Source organism: Carettochelys insculpta, chromosome 4 (assembly GCF_033958435.1).
Source record: "Carettochelys insculpta isolate YL-2023 chromosome 4, ASM3395843v1, whole genome shotgun sequence".
NCBI classification, from domain to species: domain Eukaryota; kingdom Metazoa; phylum Chordata; order Testudines; family Carettochelyidae; genus Carettochelys; species Carettochelys insculpta.
The window spans coordinates 889,006-909,290 of NC_134140.1; the positions used below are offsets into that span (position 1 = coordinate 889,006).

A 20,285-nucleotide genomic window follows, 5' to 3' on the forward strand; every position below is an offset into this window, starting at 1 on the left:
GTTAATGCAAAGATGCTTCCAAAGGTGAGAAGTCAAGTAGCACCGGCAGAGTCAGACTTAATCCCATAAGATTTGAGGTTTTTCTTTCCTTCCCCCACTACACTAAAGCCAGCAGGCCAGGAAGGGGTATACTCACCTGCATCACATTCCCAGACTCATCACAGACACACACTGTCACCTCCACGTTCTTCTGTGTCTTCTTGTTCCCCTTGTCAAACTCACCCTGCACCAATGTGAGGTAAATGTCGTTCCTGATGTCCCCTGGGGAGAGCCACACACAGCAATGTCCCAGTGAGGTCAGGCCTGAGCTGCTACCAGTGGCTCCAGGACCCCTCAATGCTCTCCCACCCCTAAGCACAGAGGGCTATTCAGGGATAGGCCAATTATTTGGTTAAAATGAGAACACCCTCCCATACCCCACATGCACACACCCTTCAACATACACCTACATTTTTGTAGATTCCTGGACTTTAGATCCATTAAGCCCCATTCAGGCCAGAGCACCCCCAGGCACTGAGACCAGAGCACAATTGTTCCCTACTACATATTTACTAGTATTTTGATATGGCCTCTTCATTTTCTCCCTTAGACCCACATCCTACTTTGCTAATGGCTAAAGTCTCTTAATAGAGGCATGGCTGACAAGTCAGCCTCACTCAAGTTTCTTAGTGGAGTTCCCTGTATAAGAGCAGTCTGATTTCCCCTCCTCGCCTGCTTGGCCATTTGCCAACTGCAGCAACCAGAATAATTTCTGCATTGTGCAGCGGAGGTGCCAGCTAGCCAGTGCTTCTGGGGTGTCCAAGACCCCAGGCCTTTCACAAGTTAAAGGGCTAGAAACTGCACATCCATGAAAAGTAATTCTGGTTCTACTGCAGTAACTGCCAGTCATGATATGGTGTGGCTTCCCTTCCCTGTGGCGGGTCCCACTTTAGTTACCAACTCAATCTAGTAGGTTAGGTACTGGCATGCTTTGGAGGAGACCAGCTTCTATCTGACTAGAAAGGGAAATAAGGCATCCCCCATTCACGTAGGCTACAGCTATACTGTACCTGTGACTCTAAATACAACGCAAATTGCGAAAGGTATTTTGAGTTACCTTATTTCGAACTCAGTGCCATTGCAAATAAGGGGCTATTTAAGATTTCAGTTACTCCTTTCACGACAAGGAGTAGTGGAAACGAAATACCGCACTCTAAATAGTGCTGCTCTTTCGAGCGCAGTATTTGGTCCCCCAAGTTGCTATTTCCTGAAACAGCAACTATAGTGTAGTCATAGCCACACATATACACACTGTCCCTGATAGCTCCCAGACAATGCAGTGACAGACTGCAATGATTTGGGGAATCTGTCTGTAGAACCACACAGCTATTATGCTTAAGAATAACTACATCCTAGGGGAAAAGTTTTATTCTACCTTTCTGAAGGGACGGGGTGGGGAAAAGTGAAAGACGGAAAGTCACCAAAAAGCAGAACAAAGTAAGGGTCTGAAAGAAGCTTGCTGCTCTCTGTGGAGACCCACGAAGGATATCAGAGAGAGAGAGAGCCTAAATGTGGAGTTCACTACAGGTCAGCTGATGAATTGTGACCAGACTGGACAATGCTTTAACCTTTATGTCTCCGTGCTAGCCTAAAGATGGTTTCTACTTGACTAATAAATCCTACTCTGTTTTGAAAATGCAGCTGGGGTGTCACTGCAAAAACTTCCTGGGGTGCACAAGTCTCTGAAGTGTAACTAGGAGTCCATCTCAGTGGGCTCACGGAGCAGATCTTGCAGTGTGAAGCAGGAGTGCTGGAACCCAGAGGCTCAGTCCTGGAGGGAATGAGGTTTGGTGGCCTACCCTTAAGGAAGAGTGGGTCTCCTTGAGGAGACAGCACACAAAAGGGGCCCCTCCAAGAGACTGTTTACAGCTGGGGCATAGCTGCAAGGGCGTAAGGACAAAAGAACAGCCATACTGGCTCAGACCACAAGATGAGAGTCGCTGAGGGTGGATCAGAATAAATTTACTAACCTGAACCTGAGGAGCCTTCTTCACTCACCTGGCATGATAATCTCTGGAAAGCCTAACTTGCGGACCACAACTGTGCTGCGGTCCACTAGGTGAGGGTGATCTTTTCGCACCTGGTTCAGATCTCCCCACAGCATTTTCAGAGACACCCAGAACCCTGGAAAGAAAGGGGAAAAGCAATGGGAATTTAATTTGACCAAATAGAATCCAGTGGGTAGCTCAACCAGATGCCCAGCCCCCACCCCCATATAGCTATCAATGTACAAAGACAGGTCCATTTCACACTCCCAGGATATGCTGTTCAGGGCCCTGTGTTAAAGATGGGCTTCCACAGTGTTAAGCCTTTCCAGGAACCAAGCTTCAGAGATGCTATAGCCATCAAAGACCTGCAGCTCCCTTTCATCATAGTGCTGTGATGTCTCAGGGCCCTGTTTGACTCTTCATTAAACTTGGATGTCCAGGTAGTGTCAGTTCCAAAAAGACCTTCCCCCACTTCAGCTCCTTAGGAAACTTCATCCCTTCCCACCAGATAAGGATTTTGCAACAGCAGTCCCTGCACAGGTCACTACCAAGCGGTTTACTGTAATATTAAGCTGAATGTGACATTGATAAAGAGGTTCTACTTTGTGCAGAGCCTGACTACCCATCTTCTCCATGGCTCATGCTGCTATGAGCACATCCAGTCTGTGCACAAGTCCCTCCCAGTCAGTTTCTGATGCCAATTTAAGGCCTATGTCCTAATTTCCAAAGTAAATTAGTGGCTTAAGCTCCCACTTTATCAGAGACCAAATTTTGCTCTATGGCCCACCGTGACAGCTATGCTCTGCTAGGACAATGCAGATCACAAAGCCAGGACAAAGCATGTGAGGGGACAAAGCATTTTCTGCCAAAAGGGATCCAGTTATGGAGCAATCTTCCAGAGAAGATTAGATGAATCATTACTGTGACCATTTAGAAACTTTTTCAGAGCCTTTGTGTATGAATTTTGAAACTCATGTATAGACTGGACATGTTTCAGTGCCCTGAGAACTCTGATGCAGAAATAGGGCAGGCTTCCTCCACCCATCTCCAAATTCTAGACTCTTCCTTACTTCCATCATCACAGCCCACAACCTATCCCACTCACCCCATCCCCGCCTACTGCCTCCAGTAATTTCTTGCTGGTCCCTCTTCTCCCTAGCTCAGTGCTCCACTCTGGTCCTGAGCTAGGGTGGCTCCTTCCGGTTCCAGCCAATCCCCTCAATCACCTCATCTCCACTCACACAACAGAGGCTAAATTTGCATGACGAGCAGCATTGCAACCTGGCACCTGGGGTCACCACTCAGATTTGGCCCAGCCTACCCTCTGTCATAACAAAGGTAAGGTGGAGGCAAACTTGATGCACAAGGTCACAGCACCGCTCAAGACACACCACCACTCACTTAAATTTAGTCTACCGCCCATCACCATTTGGCCTAGCTGCACTTCTCTTCAATGAAGCAGTGGTGGGATCAAATTTCAGTGAGTAGCATTGAACCCAATGTGCTAAGTGAAGTGCTGGAGCATTATTTCATCTAGTCCCCCATAACCTCATGGGTCCATGAGCATTCTTGCACTATTCTTACACTTCTGAAAGGCTTCCTTAAAAACCTCTAAAAACCCTTAGTCTATAAAAGGAGAAGTGCCAGAGACAGTTCATTGCAGTAGGCACTTTACTGTTGCAACTAATTCAAGTGAAAAGTGTTCAGACAGCAGGGTGAAAGAGAGCAGGATAAAACCCTAAGACAGATAGGCCACACAGCTGTGCGAGGAGGCATAAGACCCTTACCTTGTCCTTTGTGGTTGATCTCCTTCCCCTCTACTGCTTTTTTTATCAGGTTGTGAAGGAAATCGTTCTCAGCAGCTACCCTGAAACATGACAGAAGCACATTCTAGCTAGGGAGGAGTATTGTGGGGAATTCCCATGTTTCCCCCTCTGCAGAAAGGAGTCTGGACCCCGAGGCATGGGAGCGCAGAAATAATTACTTACTTGATCTGATGAAGTGGGTCTGTCCCATGAAAGCTCGTCACCGAATAAATCATTTTGTTAGTCTTTAAAGTGCTACATTTCTGCATTACTTCAACATTGTTTTGTTGGAGTACAGACTAACATGGCCACCTCTCTGTTACTATTGTCCAGTAAGTGTGAGACTCTGAGACACTGCTTCTACTATAGGGTGTGTGTACCTGCTGCACTCGAGTCAGAGATTTCTGATAAACACTCCATTCTGGTAGCATATGCACCCAGCATGTCCTCATGCCTCCAACACAGGCCACAGAAAGCAGGGCTGAACTGGCCCCCTGGAGTTACTTCACACCAGGATACAGCTGACATTAGACTCCCAGTAGAGGGGGTGGAGCGTGGATCATGGCATACGTATGTACAGAACACATCTCAAAGAACAAGTTGCTGTGCAAGTAACTAACCGTTTCTTCTTCTCTGAGTGCTTGTGCACATCTATAGTCACGCTAGGTCAGTGGCTCCCAAATGGGGGGTGGGCATGAGGAGGTTCCAGGGCAGATGGGAGGCCATGAGGAAAACAGGAGAGCTTTAAGATCAGCTCTCAAATCTACACAAAGAGCTGTCACTGGCCCTTACCCCAAAAAAAGGTTCTCACAGTTCCCTCAGACCCATAGCATTCTGGGTATTTTCACTGGTGCAGTAAGGGAAAAACATGCCCCACAAGTAGTTGTCTGTTTATGATGCCATTTTCCCACATTGCATTGCCTTCATTCCCCTCCTGTGGAAAGCAAACAGACATTTTTCCAGACGGAAAGGAGGAAAAGTAGGAATTACAATGTGTGTGTGCACTCTGGGATCACCCAGATGACTATGCCATTTCAACGGGTCCCTCAGCTACTTTTCCCCACTTGAAACCACAATATGGTATGACCTGTTTTAAGGAAGCTGTTTGATAAGGAATTTGCCAAAAGAAATGAAGAGTAGAAAGAACGCATCAACAAAGATTGCCAAATTAACTGATATCTCTTGCTTTTATAACTGAATTATCAAAGTCTTTACAAAAAGCAGCAAAGGGCCATTTTTTCAGGGTGAAATAAGTAGGGAACCAAAGGCAAAGGAAATCCAAATAGGCTGGCTTCAGAAGGTGTAATGCACCAGGCAGTGGGTCTTTTATACCGACCTGTGATCACCCATGAATCTGTTACCTCAACTGGACCTCCAACCACTTCTCCCACCTCCTTTGAATCCAGATATATCATCCCTGAAAATATTACAGGAACAATGCAAAGCTTGAAGAAAGAGAAGGATAGTAAAGGTTAGGAAAAAAAGACATTTTTCATGCAGAATTTTTGGCTTCCCACTACACCACACAAATGTGTCCAACAGGGGCATGGAGCTTGCCAAATTTCCACCTGCGTGGGTGGATGTGTGGTGTGAGATTGTTGGTTGAAGGGCCAGTTGAAATGGTCCCTTCAGCATTTCTCAGGTGGGGGAGGCAAATCGCCGAAATCTTAGCCGCAGGGGAAACTTCCCCTCAGCAGCAGCAAGCACCCAAAATCATTGGCACCGGGAGGCAGACTTCACCTTGGCAGCAGCAAGCCCCTGAAAATCTTTCCTGCCTTTAGAGCCCTCACTGCACACAAACCAGGACGTGGTGCTGACTGGCAGCATGGTCCGCACTGAGCAGCAGGCATCTCCTTTTATTGGATCAGGGGCTAGCCACATGATGTGGTTGGATGCAGGAAAGACCTGACTGCGTGACACCTATGGGGGAGGGAAGGGATGCCCCTTTACAAATGATAACCACAGAAAAGAAGACTCTTGGCCTCTCATACAAGCACAGTCCCCAAAGAGTAGCTGCCACTTGGTGCAGTGGGGTGGGGGCTGGCGCCAGTGCTGAAAAAACAAATCCAAGTGCTCAGCTTGCAGACAGAGAGCAACAGAGCCATAAACTCCGTGTTGGGGCTAATTTTAACGGGGAGATGTGCTCACCGTGCTGATAGCAAAGAAACAAAGAAGTTTCTCAGCCTCTCTTACAAGCATGATCCCACAGGCTAGCTGCCACAGGCTTCCTGGTGCCCAAATTCAACTTTGCAGGCTTCCTGTTACCTAATTCCCATGCATTTGGAGAGCAGCGGAGATGGAAATGACCAGAGTGGGGCATTGTGGGATACATATGGGACACCTCTGGAGACTAATAAAGTCTATTAAAAGACATGGCATTTCCACACTAGCCTTAATTCGAACTTTTAAATTTGAACTTGACGCTAGGTCAAGTCACTTCTGACAGTGTTATATCGATCTTACTGCTCCCTAAAATCGACCTAATGGTTTTTACAGTGAAGACAATGACATTGTAAAATCGAGCGGCCTTAAATTTGGACTTTGTCATGCTATGTAGACATAGGCTATGTCTGCACTGCAGGATTTTTTAAGAAATAACTTATTGCGACATTCTAATGTCTGAATAAGTTATTTCTGAGAAGCATGTTCACACTGAAAAAGCAGTTTGAAATTGAACGTTCACACTAGAGAGTTTAATTTTGAAATAAGGGCAATGAGCAAATACCTCATTTGAGGCCAATTAAGTTGTAATTAGCTCTGCTTAATACAATTTTGACATTGTAAGGGGGTGGGTCAGTGAAAGTCATTCATTTTGGTGGAGTTACTATTTCAAGTCACCCTATTGTTCTGGAATTACAAGCTTTGCAGTGTGGACACAAGGGCTTTTTTTCTGGAAAAAAGGAGTTTTCTGGGGGGGAAAAAAGTTGTGGGAAAGGCCCAAGAAAGGGAAAACTGCCTTTGTAGAGAGATAATCTTTCAAAGTCCTTATTGAGTCCTAATTTGATCATGTTAAATTTCAAAATGAATTGCAGCTTTGCTGTTTCTCTTTGTAGTCTGGTTTTGAGGTTTTTTGGTAAAAGGATGGCTACTTTTAAATCTGTTACTGAGTGTCCAGGGATGTTAAAGTGTTCTCCTACTTACTGGCTGTCACATGTTATTTTTTTTTATATCTGATTTGTATGTATTAATTCAGGACAGGTGGTTTGGTGGAAAAAGTCTCTTAAATTAATTGGGATTGAGGAGACTGAGGTCTCAACTCTGTATTGAGGCAACTCTGATGTAGTAAGAAATATCCCAAAGTGTTCCAATACAGAGTACAGTATCAGAAGCCAACAAGGGGGGGTTGCCAAGAAGTGACATACCTAGAAAAGGATCTGTGCCTAGAATGGTACAATTCCACCCTGAAGTCATGCCCAAAGTTAGAGGTGACTTTCTGTAACCTGCAAATGGCCCTCCTCACTGCTCCTGGAGTCAGAAGACGAAGAGAAATTATCTGGTAGGTGAAGGGCTGTGCCAAGGTAAGTAGCTGGAGGAACAGTGTTTAAAGTTTCATTGGTAGTAGGTGCAACTCTGGTAGTGGAAGTAAGAACTAGATCTCCAGACTGCCACCCACATAGACGCAAGGAGAGAACTGGGGAATCTGGGAGAGAGGGAGTCTATCAGTGCTTGTGGTGTTGATGGTATGGAAACAGCAATGCCACAAAGGTGGGCACCAGATAGATGTCAAAGGAATTATTAGTACCAGGCCTGCCAGTGCCAGTGGAGCACACTTGCTGCAAGTGTAGATAGTATCAAAGTTGCCAATACCAAAGCAGACAAGGGTGATACTGAGCACTTTGAAGTAGACAGCATAATGTCAAATAAACTCTGGGCTGGTAATGGAACTGCAGGCCTGGGGACTAATGGGTGCTAGAGATGTCTCTGCACTCTGAGTTACCCTTTTTCTTAATGTTCTTTGGGGCATTAGAAGATGGCCCTGGATATGGTGCCTGATGTTCTCTTCTATCTTCCACTCTCAGACCAAGTCTTTAGTATCAGCACAGCTACCAAAGATAAAGAGGCTGCCAGGATTCTCCTGCACAATTCACAATACAGGAGTTTGGTACCAAACAACTTGGATCCATGTGTGGGTCCATGGATTTCTAAACCCAGTACCTTCAAAGCCTAATCGCTATTTTTCTTGGTTCTTCTTGAGAAGGACCTGTATATGTAGTACCTCAGCTGGATATGTCCTTCTCCCAAGCACACTAAATACGACCTAAGTCCCTTTTTAAAGACAGGTCAGCCTGCCATGCTGGGCAGTGTTTAAACCCTAGCAATGTTTTTTTAAACAGGCATACTGAGAGAACAAGCAATTTGGTACTGAAATACAACCCAAGGGGGCAGAATAAGATCTCTCACAAAAGAAAGGAAGAAAGCCACAGCTCATGGGCCACATTATGGGCCCAAGAGACATAGAATCATAGGATTGGAAGACACCTCAGGAGGCCATCAAGTCCAGCCCCCTGCTGAAAGCAGGATCAATCCCAACTAAATCATCCCAGCCAGGGCTTTGTCAAGTTGTGACTTAAAGACCTCTAGGGAAGGAGATTCTGCCACCTCTCTAGACAAGCATTCTAGTACTTCACCACTCTCCTAGTGAAATAGCTTTTCCTAATAGCCAAACTACACCTCCCACACCAGAACTTGAGACCATTGCTCCTTGTTCTTTCATCTGTCACCACTGATATTGTTACCGTTGCCTGTGACGGGTTGCCAGACTCTGCTAGTTTCTATCTGTGCAGGTGTTTCTTTTCCTACCAGTATCACTAAAGTGACACACACATAAAGCCAGGGCACAGGAAGAGAGGTGCGTGCTGACTGCACACAACGTTGATTGTGAGAACAGGTGCTCCCTAAAAGAACAAAAAAGCAGTCCAGTAGCACTTTAAAGACTAACAAAATAATTTATTAGGTGATGAGCTTTCGTGGGACAGACCCACTTCTTCAGATCACACCAGGAATTGAATGAATACGTGCACAGGTGCTCCCTGTGCATCTAATCAGAGCGTTGCTGATTCAATCGCCACACCCAGCAAATTCCAGGCACACAAATGCGGTTAGCAAAACTGCCCTGCCCCTGCCCAGGTGGTCTTGGTTATGGCAATCTTGTGGCCAAGTGAGATGAAGGAGGTCACTCGTGCCGCCTGCTCCCTAGCCTAGGCTGCCCATTACAGATCTAAACGTGAACTACTATGAAAACTACTTAACAGTTATATACACAAAGGTGGATTGTAGCTGGTTCAGGGCTCCCAGGAGGGTTCCTCCCCTTCCGGGTCAGTGGGCAGCCATCCTGCCCCACTGCCACAAGTACACAAACAACCTCCAAGTCCCTAGTTTGGTGGGATTCCCACCTCACCTCAGGTGGGCAAGAGGCAACAGTTCAAAAACAACCCAGCCTTACTTCAGGCAGGGGCTGAGGGAGAATTAGCTCTTCTTAGGGCCTAGCCCGAGGTCTGGGCAACAGCAAGCCCACAGTCTTTAGGCAGCCCCCGGCCCTAGCTCAGGGCAGGTGGCAAACCCACAAAAGCCCCAAGCCCTGGAGCAAGGCAGGGGCAAACCAACAATCTTTAAGTCTCCCGCCTCAGCCCTAGCTCAGGGCAGGGCAGTACACATCAAAAGGAACCCAGGCCCTGGAGCAAGGCAGGGCTGGCCTATTCCCTGGTGCAGGGTAAGGCAATAATATCAGTCAAAGGAACGCAGGACCTAATTCAGGGCAGGGCAAGAAACAAACAGTCTCAGAGTGGGGCAGCAAAGAACCCTCTGCCCATGCTGGCACAGAGGGGGGAGACCGTCACCTGGCAAGTAGGTGGTGGGGGGACACAGGCCCACCTGCTGCACCGCATCCCAGCCCAGGGGCCCTGGTTGCAGCAGTACAGCCTGCTGTGTGGGTCAGCAGGAAATACAGACTGCAACACGCGCCCAAGGACCTTTAGTGATCTGCTCTATCCCCTGGGCCACTCCAGGTTTCCCCTCCAGCACATACCCAAAGTCCACCAATATCTGGGTGCTCATGGGGTATCAGCTCCGGCTGGGGTCAGGGTGGCCCAAGTCCAGGCCTGTGCGGCCTCTCAGTTCTGCGGCCTCAGGCTGACTCGCGGAGCAGGCTGGGGCCAGTCCTCCCGCCGCCTCAGGCTGGCTCGGGGCGCAGGCTGAGACCAGTTCTCCCGCCGCCTCAGGCTGACTCGCGGAGCAGGCTGAGACCAGTTCTCCCACCGCCTCAGGCTGACTCGCGGAGCAGGCTGAGACCAGTTCTCCCACCGCCTCAGGCTGACTCGCGGAGCAGGCTGAGACCAGTTCTCCCGCCGCCTCAGGCTGGCACGGGGTGTGGCTGAGACCAGTCCTCCCGCCGCCTCAGGCTGCCTCGGGGCGCAGGCTGGGGCCAGTCCTCCCGCCACCTCAGGCTGGCTCATGGTGTAGGCTGAGACCAGTTCTCCCACCGCCGCAGGCTGGCTCATGGCACAAGCTGAAACCAGTTCTCCAACCGCCTCAGGCTGGCTCGGGGTGCGGCTGAGACCAGTCCTCCCGCCGCCTCAGGCTGGATCGAGGTGCAGGCTGGGGCCAGTTCTCCCGCCGCCTCAGGCTGGCTCGAGCGCAGACTGGGGCCAGTCCTCCTGCCGCCTCAGGCTGGCTCGGGGCGCAGGCTGCGGCCAGTCCTCCCGCCGCCTCAGGCTGACTCGGGGCGCAGGCTGGGGCCAGTCCTCCCGCCGCCTCAGGCTGACTCGGGGCGCAGGCTGGGGCCAGTCCTCCCGCCGCCTCAGGCTGCCTCGGGGTGCAGGCTGGGGCCAGTCCTCCCGCCGCCTCAGGCTGCCTCGGGGTGCAGGCTGGGGCCAGTCCTCCCGCCGCCTCAGGCTGCCTCGGGGCGCAGGCTGGGGCCAGTCCTGCCGCCGCCTCAGGCTGGCTCGGGGCGCAGGCTGGGGCCAGTCCTCCCGCCGCCTCAAGCTGGCTCGAGGCGCAGGCTGGGGCCAGTCCTCCCGCCGCCTCAGGCTGCCTCGGGGCGCAGGCTGGGGCCAGTCCTCCCGCCGCCTCAGGCTGCCTCGGGAAGCAGGCTGGGGCCAGTCCTCCCGCCGCCTCAGGCTGGCTCGGGGCGCAGGCTGCGGCCAGTCCTCCCGCCGCCTCAAGCTGGCTCGAGGCGCAGGCTGGGGCCAGTCCTCCCGCCGCCTCAGGCTGGCTCGGGGCGCAGGCTGGGGCCAGTCCTCCCGCCGCCTCAGGCTGCCTCGGGAAGCAGGCTGGGGCCAGTCCTCCCGCCGCCTCAGGCTGCCTCGGGGCGCAGGCTGGGGCCAGTCCTCCCGCCGCCTCAGGCTGGCTCGAGGCGCAGGCTGGGGCCAGTCCTCCCGCCGCCTCAAGCTGGCTCGAGGCGCAGGCTGGGGCCAGTCCTCCCGCCGCCTCAGGCTGGCTCGGGGCGCAGGCTGGGGCCAGTCCTCCCGCCGCCTCAGGCTGCCTCGGGAAGCAGGCTGGGGCCAGTCCTCCCGCCGCCTCAGGCTGCCTCGCGGCGCAGGCTGGGGCCAGTCCTCCCGCCGCCTCAGGCTGCCTCAGGGCGCAGGCTGGGGCCAGTCCTCCCGCCGCCTCAGGCTGCCTCGGGAAGCAGGCTGGGGCCAGTCCTCCCGCCGCCTCAGGCTGCCTCGCGGCGCAGGCTGGGGCCAGTCCTCCCGCCGCCTCAGGCTGCCTCAGGGCGCAGGCTGGGGCCAGTCCTCCCGCCGCCTCAGGCTGCCTCGCGGCGCAGGCTGGGGCCAGTCCTCCCGCCGCCTCAGGCTGGCTCGGGGCGCAGGCTGGGGCCAGTCCTCCCGCCGCCTCAGGCTGCCTCGGGGCGCAGGCTGGGGCCAGTCCTCCCGCCGCCTCAGGCTGCCTCGGGGCGCAGGCTGGGGCCAGTCCTCCCGCCGCCTCAGGCTGCCTCAGGGCGCAGGCTGGGGCCAGTCCTCCCGCCGCCTCAGGCTGGCTCGGGGCGCAGGCTGGGGCCAGTCCTCCCACCGCCTCAGGCTGCCTCGGGGCGCAGGCTGGGGCCAGTCCTCCTGCCGCCTCAGGCTGGCTCGGGGCACAGGCTGGGGCCAGTCCTCCTGCCGCCTCAGGCTGCCTCGGGGCGCAGGCTGGGGCAGATACTCTGGTCTTCCCTCCAGGTCTGGCCGGTTTGCTCTAGCAGGCAGGTTCCTCCAAGGTCTATGGGGTGTGAGGACCAGCAGGGGCCCAGGCAGCGCAATCCAGGCCTCGGCTTCACTTAGCCAGCCCTTCACCTCCCAGGCAGGCAGCCCAGAGCCATCCCCTGGCTCCTCAGGAGGCTCCACCTCACCCAAGCCTCAGGCTGGGCTTTTCTAGGCCTGGCCCCAGCTCCTGACTTCTGTATATAGCAGAGGGGCATTGCTGGCACATGATGGCATAAATTACGTTGGTAGATGTGCACATATAATTTATGCCATCATGTGCCAGCAATGCCCCTCTGCTATATACATCGGACAAACTGGACAGTCTCTACGTAAAAGAATAAACACACACAAATCAGATATCAGAAATGGCGATATACAAAACCCCATAGGAGAACACTTCAATCTCCCAGGCCACACAGTAGCAGACTTAAAAGTAGCTATCCTACAGCAAAGAAATTTCAGGACCAGACTCCAAAGAGAAATTTCTGAGCTACAATTCATCTGCAAATTCAACGCCCTCAGCTCAGGCTTAAACAAAGACTGCGAATGGCTGGCTAAATATAGAAGCAGCTTCCCCTCCCTTGGTGTTCACACCTCCAGATCAACTGCTGGTAGTAAACCTCACCCTTGCTGACTGAGCTAACCTTGTTATCCCCACCCTTGCTCTGGCTTATTTATACCTGGCCCTGCAGATTTCCAAGACCAGCATCTGATGAAGTGAATCTGTGCTCACGAAAGCTCATGCTCAAAACTCTTCTGTTAGTCAACAAACTGAAAGCAACACACAGGGACTAGTATGTGTGGTTGTAGCCCCCACCCCACAAAATGGTGGCAGAGAGGGCCTTGAGGCTGGGGCAGTCCCCGGTGGTGGGGGGTGTCCGCAGCCAGACCCTTTAACCTGTCTGGCTGCCTGCTCCAGAGTGGGGCAGCCTGCAGGAAGCCAGAAGCCAGAAGCCAGAAGCCAGAAGCCAGGCTGGGAGCTCCCCGCCCTCTGCAGCCAAGTGCCCCAGCTGGCCAGCTTCTTACTGGAGAGCTGAACGAGGACACATTAGCTTACTTTCACCACTGTGCCAGACACAATAAATCCTGCATCTTGATAGGGACTTATACTAGAAAACTTTTGTGTTCCCTTCTAACTCTATGGTTCTACAGATATCTGTTACCTCTGTGAAAGCAGTGCACCTCAGTTTACCAGCTTCACAATTCAACACTCTCCTGAACACAAGGCACTTAGACATGTCTACAGTAAAGCCAAACTGAAGTTCATATAACATGGCTAGCATTAAAAATTCAAATATAAGTAAGTAAGAGAATTTGGCAACATCAGATTTCATGTAAATAAACCTCATAAACTTAAGCTACAGCCTACAAGTCCCTTTGCTGTCTCAAAGTATTTCTTACCCTGTGGCCAGTCTGAGCAGCTATTCTCCAGTCCAGAGAGCTGCGATCCACTTTTTCATGATTGTGAGGGCCCCTCCATTATGGATAACAACTTGTATCCTTTCACAGACCCAAGCTTTTCATCTTTTTTCATAATCATGGTGTTTTGTTAACTTGAGCACAGCCCTGAGGGTCTCTATTCAGAGTTTTTCATGTGATTCTCTTCTTTGTAAATGCTCAGGCCTACAAATGGTCTGGATTGTAGACACTGAGCAGGATCAAAAGATGCTGATTGTGCTCACTCTTGGCTGAACAAAAAGAAGTCCTGTGGCACCTTATGGACTAACAGATATTTCGGAGCATAAGCTTCCATGGGCAAAGACCCACTTCGTCAGATGCATGAGTGGGGGAGGGGAGTTCAGAGGGCTATTTAAAAAGTTAAATACACTTCTGAACCCCCCCACACCTCATGCATCTGATGAAGTGGGTCTTTGCCCATGAAAGCTCATGCTCCAAAATAACTGTTAGTCTATAAGGTGCCACAGGACTTCTTGTTGTTCTCAAAGATACAGAGTAACACAGCCACCTCTGATACTGATCTCTTGGCTGAGTTAGCTGTGAAACCCTTCCACCTTACGGCCAACTGTTTAGGAGCATAATGTTCCACATAGCTCGTGAAGTATTTCCTGTACAAGCATCTGACAATAACCATGACGATCACTAGCTTTTGACAGAGATCCCTTTGGTGGAGCCTTGAGAAGCTGGTCAGACACAGGCATAATATGCCAGTCTGGGCATGCCTGTGTTACAGTGAGCCTCATTGCCAAGCTCACAACCAAAGGCATTGAAAAGAAACTGGGGGCGGGGGGATCAGGGCAGCCCCATCCTTTATACTGTAGATTGGAGGGATGAGTACACAGCATGCTGGCACTTCCCAGAGTCCCCAGGCATGAAAAATCTCTATCTTAGGTGCACAGGATGAGCACACACCTAGGATGGAAAATAGATGTGCACAAGCAATGGAAGACCAACACATGAATAGCCAGGTTGCAATGGCCCTGTAAGTTTGGGCCCCAGAGAGATTGTATTGGCCCTGTGACCCATCTAGCCTCATCTCTTGTCAGCTGTCAGCACCAGCTGTTTCAGAAGAAGGCGTAAGAGACCTCTTAATAAATAGCAGTATGATAATATGCTTAAAACATCACATCTCCTTCTAATCCCTTTTGTTAGTGAGTGGCTTAAACCCTGAAGCATGGTGTTTAATGTGTCTAAAAAAATTATGACTTAACTTTGAATATTCTTGTTACCTATCTAAATATCCAATTCCTGTCTGAATCTTGCTAAATTCTTGGCCCCAGTGACATTTGTGGTAATAACTTCCACAATCTAATTATCCCAAAGTTAAAAGTAAGGAAGATATTTCCTTTCCTCAGTTTTGAATTTGTCAGCTTTTTAATCTAATTTAATATCCTCTTGTTCTTCTGCTCATCTTCCCCTGGCCATGGGCAGTGTTTCCTTCCCACCCTTCTACTCACCTAAGAGAGAGAGAGACTGTCAGTTGACTCAGAAATGTCCCCCTTTTGCAGCTGAGTTCTTCTCCAGGGAATGGAAAGTCCTATCTGTCTTAACCCAACCATTTGCCCCCAACCCTTGCAGCTCCCCTCCTCTTTGCTCACAAGTGCTGGCTTTACTCACAGGTGCACAGGAATGAAGTGCTGCTTGTCCTCATCACTCTCACATTTTCCCTTGATGATATCTGTGATGTCCATCACTGTAAGAGATAAGGAAGAGGAGGCTGTGGTCACAGTGTCCTTTGGACAGCCCTTAGAAGGCACAATGAGCTCTATCCATCACCAAGTCAGCCTGCGCTCTCAAGGGAAAAGAGCAACCAGAGACAGCCAAACGTTACTACTAAGCACCTCTAATTTGTGTTTAGAGCTACTGTCATTTCCAATAAGTGGGAAGAACAGGATAACCATAGAAAAGAACTGACAAAAACAACACAGGTGTGAGGAGGAGGAGTAGAAGGAATGGGAAGAAAGGAACAGGAAATTTTGTCTGAATACCAGTAAAGTCTCCTGGCAACGATATACACTCCTCACTTGGGCCTTGTCTGCCCTACAGTGTTTTGTCAGCAAAAGTTATGCTGCTTTAATTAAAGCCACTGCTGAATGTAACTCTGCCATGAAGCCTCTATGAGCTCCATGCCAGTTCCAAGCCTGGATGAAGGAGGAGGGCTGGTCAGATGTGTGTTGATGCGCTGACCATCAAACAACAATACAAATGAAATCTGATGCCAGTACAACTAGATGATAAAAGATGCCAGCTCGGACATCACCCAGATAAACAACGTCTGCAATACCAATCAAGCGATCGGGGTTGGGTCAATAAACTGGCTACCGAAAGAAAATTACAACTAACACACATTATCCATTGGAACATGGAATGTCCAAACACTGTAGGCAACTGGAAAATTAGAGCTGCTTCAGAAGGAGATGGAGAGGAAGATAAGGAAAAGCTAGTGAAAATGGTGAAGGTGTTAAATGAAGAAGGGAAGCAGTACGGACTGATTATGAACATCGATAAAACAAAAACAATAGTATTTGGAGATAAGGAAATAGGAAGGAAGATCAGTGTGGATGGTATTGAACTAGAAAATGTAGAGAAGTTCACATATCTGGGGAGCAACATAACGTGTGATCTAGACTGTAAAAAGGAAATAGCGACTAGAATAGCGAAAGTGACAGCGAGTTTGAAGGCGATGGATAAGATCTGGAAAAGCAAAACAATTATCTTAAGGACGAAGCTGAGCGTCTTGAAAACGTGTGTATTCACCAGCATGTTGTACGGATGTGAGACATGGGGGATAACGAAAGATTCGAAAAGAAGAATATTGGCATTCGAATGGAGTTGCTGTTGAAAGATTCTGAGAGTAGGATGGATGCAGAAGGTCACCAGTGAGGAATTATATAGAAAGATACAGCCAAAAGAGAACCTGCTGCAGAAGGTTATAAAACGGAAGCTACAACTATTTGGGCATATTTGCAGAATGAACGATGAATAAAAAATCAGGACCCCGGTATTCGGCATAATGGATGGTTCAAATAGGAGAGGCAGACCCCAAAGAGAATGGATAGATAATATAGTAGATTGGTGTGCAGCTAGTTTACAGAAACTAAGCCACTCTGCACTGGATAGGGAAAGATGGAAGGAAATAGTGAGAGAGGCAACAGACACCAACGGGCACTGAGCCCATGGTTATTGATGATGATGATGATGACAGCTGAATGTCCACACTAGCTCTTTTTGTCATCAGAGGACATCCACACTAGCAACTCGTGCATTGACACAGAGAGCAGCGCATTGTGGTAGCTATCCCACTGTGCACCTGGCTATGGGTGCTTTGGAAAGGGTTTGGAATACAGGGTGCAGATTTCTCAATGCCATTGTTCCAGGGCCATTCTAATAGGTTGTCAGCTACTTTTCAACTGAAGAGGATGTGGGAGAGTTGTGTGTCTGGGGTAGGGGAGACAGAAGGCTGATCAATCTATCCTGAGGCAGTGGGAAGGGGGCACCCACTCCTCCCTTACCTCTGCTCATCCCATGTCTCTTCCAAAGCATCTCACTCTGCCTGCCTGCCTGCCTGCAGTTTTGTGAGTCCCTCCAAGATCCTCCACAGCCTCCATCCTGCTGGGAGCAGCATCCTGAGGAGGTCTGTGAGCTCTCCACACCAAGGCATGTCAAACAGCATACCAATCTCCCCGACCCACCCTGCAACAGCAATCTGCTTGCCACTGTGTTCCTGGGCAGGGCAGAACAGAAGCTCTCCAATGATTTGCAATTTATTTGTTCCCCAAATGGAGCAGCACACACAGCTTGAGATACCTCCCAGAGCTGTAAATGGGGAGATGCAGGGTGGAGATCAAAACAGTGAGTAGAGCAGTCATCGCAGGCATTGTGGGATACTGGGGGAAGCCAATTATATCAATAACAGCAACAACAACAACAAAAAGAAAGTCACCAATGCCTAAACTGATGCTTTATTACTTTAACTTTACTGGAAAAAGCTTTATGCCTCTCACTGAGGTAGTTTTATTTGGTTGGCAAAACAGTTGAGTTTTGGCACCAAAAGTAGCTTTGCAGTGTGCACACTTTCCCTATTTTACTGGCAAAGGCTAGCTTTTGCTGACAAAACTTTGTGATGTAGACAAAACCTTAGATTTCTATCTCAAGGAGAGATGAAGGAGCCCTAACAATGGGAACATTTAAAACTAGGACTGAATCACGCATTAGAAAATGAACAACAGACTGCACTGGTCCTAAAGGATAAAGGAGGCTTTACAACATCTGATCTGTTTTCCTATTTCCATAGATTGTAAGGCCAGACAGGACCACTTCATCATCCAGAATGGCCTTGGGCATAACAGAGACTGGACTATTTAGTCAGTCCTTTACTGTGCCTGTGACAGGGCAGTTGCCCTGCAATGGTATAGAAAGGGTTAAAAACAGCCCTGGGACAGGGCTGCCTCAAGAGCCAATCAGGTGAAAGAATTGTGACAGCCAATCAGAGCCCGGGGGGAGTCTATAGGCGAGACAGCTGGCCAGGGTAAGGACAAGCTTACCCAGCCCTGGAGGGAGCGGGGCCCAGCTGCTCGCTGGAGCTGGGCACAACAGACAGAGCAGTGCTGGGGAACGAGTGTGAGCTAGGCAGCTCAGGCCAAGCAAGCCCCAGACTGCAGGGCCTGGGACAAGGCCTGAGTTACTAGGGTGGCAAAGAGGCAGCCAGGGCAGGAGAAGGCAGCGGGTCCAACCTCTTGCCAATTATGAGTGGCTATTTCAGGCTGCAGTTTGCCCCTGAAGTAAGGGGCTAGATGAAGATTGGCAATGGGTCACTAAGGCAAGATGGGTATAGAGGGGTTAGAGTTCCCTGGGAGGTGAGGATCAGAGAATCATAGAACAATAGAGCTGGAAGAGACCTAAAAAAGCCATCGAGTCCAGCCCCCTGCTCTAAGCAGGGCCAAACCCATCAGATCAGCCCAGCCAGGGCCTTGTCAAGGTGAGACTTAAACACCTCCAGGGACGGAGACTCCACTACTGCCCTGGGTAGACCATTCCAATGCTTCACCACCCTCCTAGTGAAAAAGTTTTTCCTAATGTTCAACCTGGACCTTCCCAACCGGAACTTGAGGTCATTGTTCCGTGTTCTGCCATCCATGACCGCTGTGAACAGCCTCCCTCCAGCCTCTTTGCAACCTCCCTTCAGTAAGTTGAAGGCTGTTATCAAGTCCCCCCTCAGTCTTCTCTTCTGCAGACTAAACAGACCCAATTCCCTCAACCTTTCTTCATAAGTCATATGCTCCACCCCCTAATTATTTTGGTCGCCCTCCGCTGGACCCTCTCCAGCATATCCACATCCTTCCTATACTATAATTGGGGGCCCAGAACTGGACACAGTACTCCAGATGCGGCCTCACCAAAGCCGAATAAAGAGAAATAATCACTTCTCTGGATCTACTGGCAACGCTCCTTTTGATGCAACCTAATATGCCATTAGCTTTCTTGGCTACAACGGCACACTGTTGACTCATGTCCAGCTTCTTGTCCACTGCAACTCTCAGGTCTTTTTCTGCAGAACTACTACAGAGCCAGTCGGACACCAGCCTGTAACAATGCTTGGGATTCTTCCGGCCCGAGTGCAGGACTCTGCACTTCTCCTTATTGAACCTCATCAGATTTCTTATAGCCCAGTCTTCCAATTTGTCTAAGTCAGTCTGGACCCTGTCCTTACCCTCCAGCATATCTACCTCTCCCCCTAGCTTAGTGTCATCTGCAAACTTGCTGACGGTGCAATCCAACCCCTCATCCAGGTCATTAATAAATATACTGAACAGAGTGTGGGGCACTTGCAGTAGAGCAGAAGCTTGAGGGAAGGGTTCAGTGGTCAGGGAGTGTGATGAAGTGGGGGATACCTGTGTGTGTGTGAGTGGCTCACAGAGGGTGTGGGGCTCCTGCTGAGGGTAACCTTGACGACCAGGTAACACCTTTGTACTGCAGACAAAGGAGGAGGTGGAGCCTGAGGGGTTTAAATTGGAACTGGGAGTTGGAAGCAGTTAGTCTGGGCTGAGGGAGAGAGAGACAAAGGAGGGGGCAAGGCCCCGGCTCTGGGGGCCCCTCGGGGCGTCCTCCCCCCAACATGGATTGGACTGGCTGTCTCTGCCAGCTGTACTGACTCCTCTGTACCATGCTGTGTCCTGTCGGCTAATAAACCTGCTGTTTTCCTGCTGAGTGAGAGACTCTCCTGCCTACGGCCGGGGTGCAGAGCTTGGGGGACCCCAGAACCCCTTCACACTGGTGTCAGCAGTGGGATGTTCTGCACCCCGAGGATGGAGCATCCAGCAGTAAGTGACCGGGGCCCCGGAAGAAGTGGGGCCTGCGAGACCCAGGTGTGCTGAAGGGCAGTGAGGTGCAGTTCCCCAAGGCGGAGGGGCCTGCGGCCGAACCCAAGCAACTGCGGTCGTGGTCCTCGAGAGGGGGTGTCACACCCGAGGAGGGGTTACTCCTGGGAATCTGTTGGAGTCGGTCCCAGAACGTGGAGGGGCCGAGAGCCCAACCCCCAGGAACAAGTGACCCCTGAGGAGGCTGACGCTGAATGAGTTCTTCCCAAGACAGTGTGCTCATGGTCCCTGAGAGCGGTGTCGCACTGAAGAAGGGGTTCCGCTGGGAGTCTGTTGGAGTCGGTCCCAGAGGGCGGAGGGGCCTACAGCCTAACCCCGGGCAGCTTGTGACCCGCAAGAAGCCTGGCACACTGAAGGGATTCTTCCAGGAATCGTGGGGTGCAGAGGGCATCAGCCTGAGAGCCTGCAACCACGCTGAGCAACTCCGCTGTGAAGTGGCAG

At 50.5% G+C, this 20,285-nt stretch overlaps 1 protein-coding gene across 1 annotated transcript in view; it reads right to left on the minus strand.

Annotated features, from left to right (window-relative positions):
- The window catches only part of LOC142012223 (dedicator of cytokinesis protein 2-like), a 454,965-nt gene that overhangs the window by 407,346 nt on the left and 27,334 nt on the right, over nt 1-20,285 (minus strand). The window contains exons 11-14 of the mRNA XM_074992076.1: nt 15,085-15,160; nt 3,815-3,894; nt 2,038-2,163; nt 137-261 (exon numbers count right to left, since the gene is read on the minus strand). Of these exons, the coding sequence (XP_074848177.1) occupies nt 137-261; nt 2,038-2,163; nt 3,815-3,894; nt 15,085-15,160 (407 nt within the window). The remainder of the gene's footprint in view (nt 1-136; nt 262-2,037; nt 2,164-3,814; nt 3,895-15,084; nt 15,161-20,285) is intronic.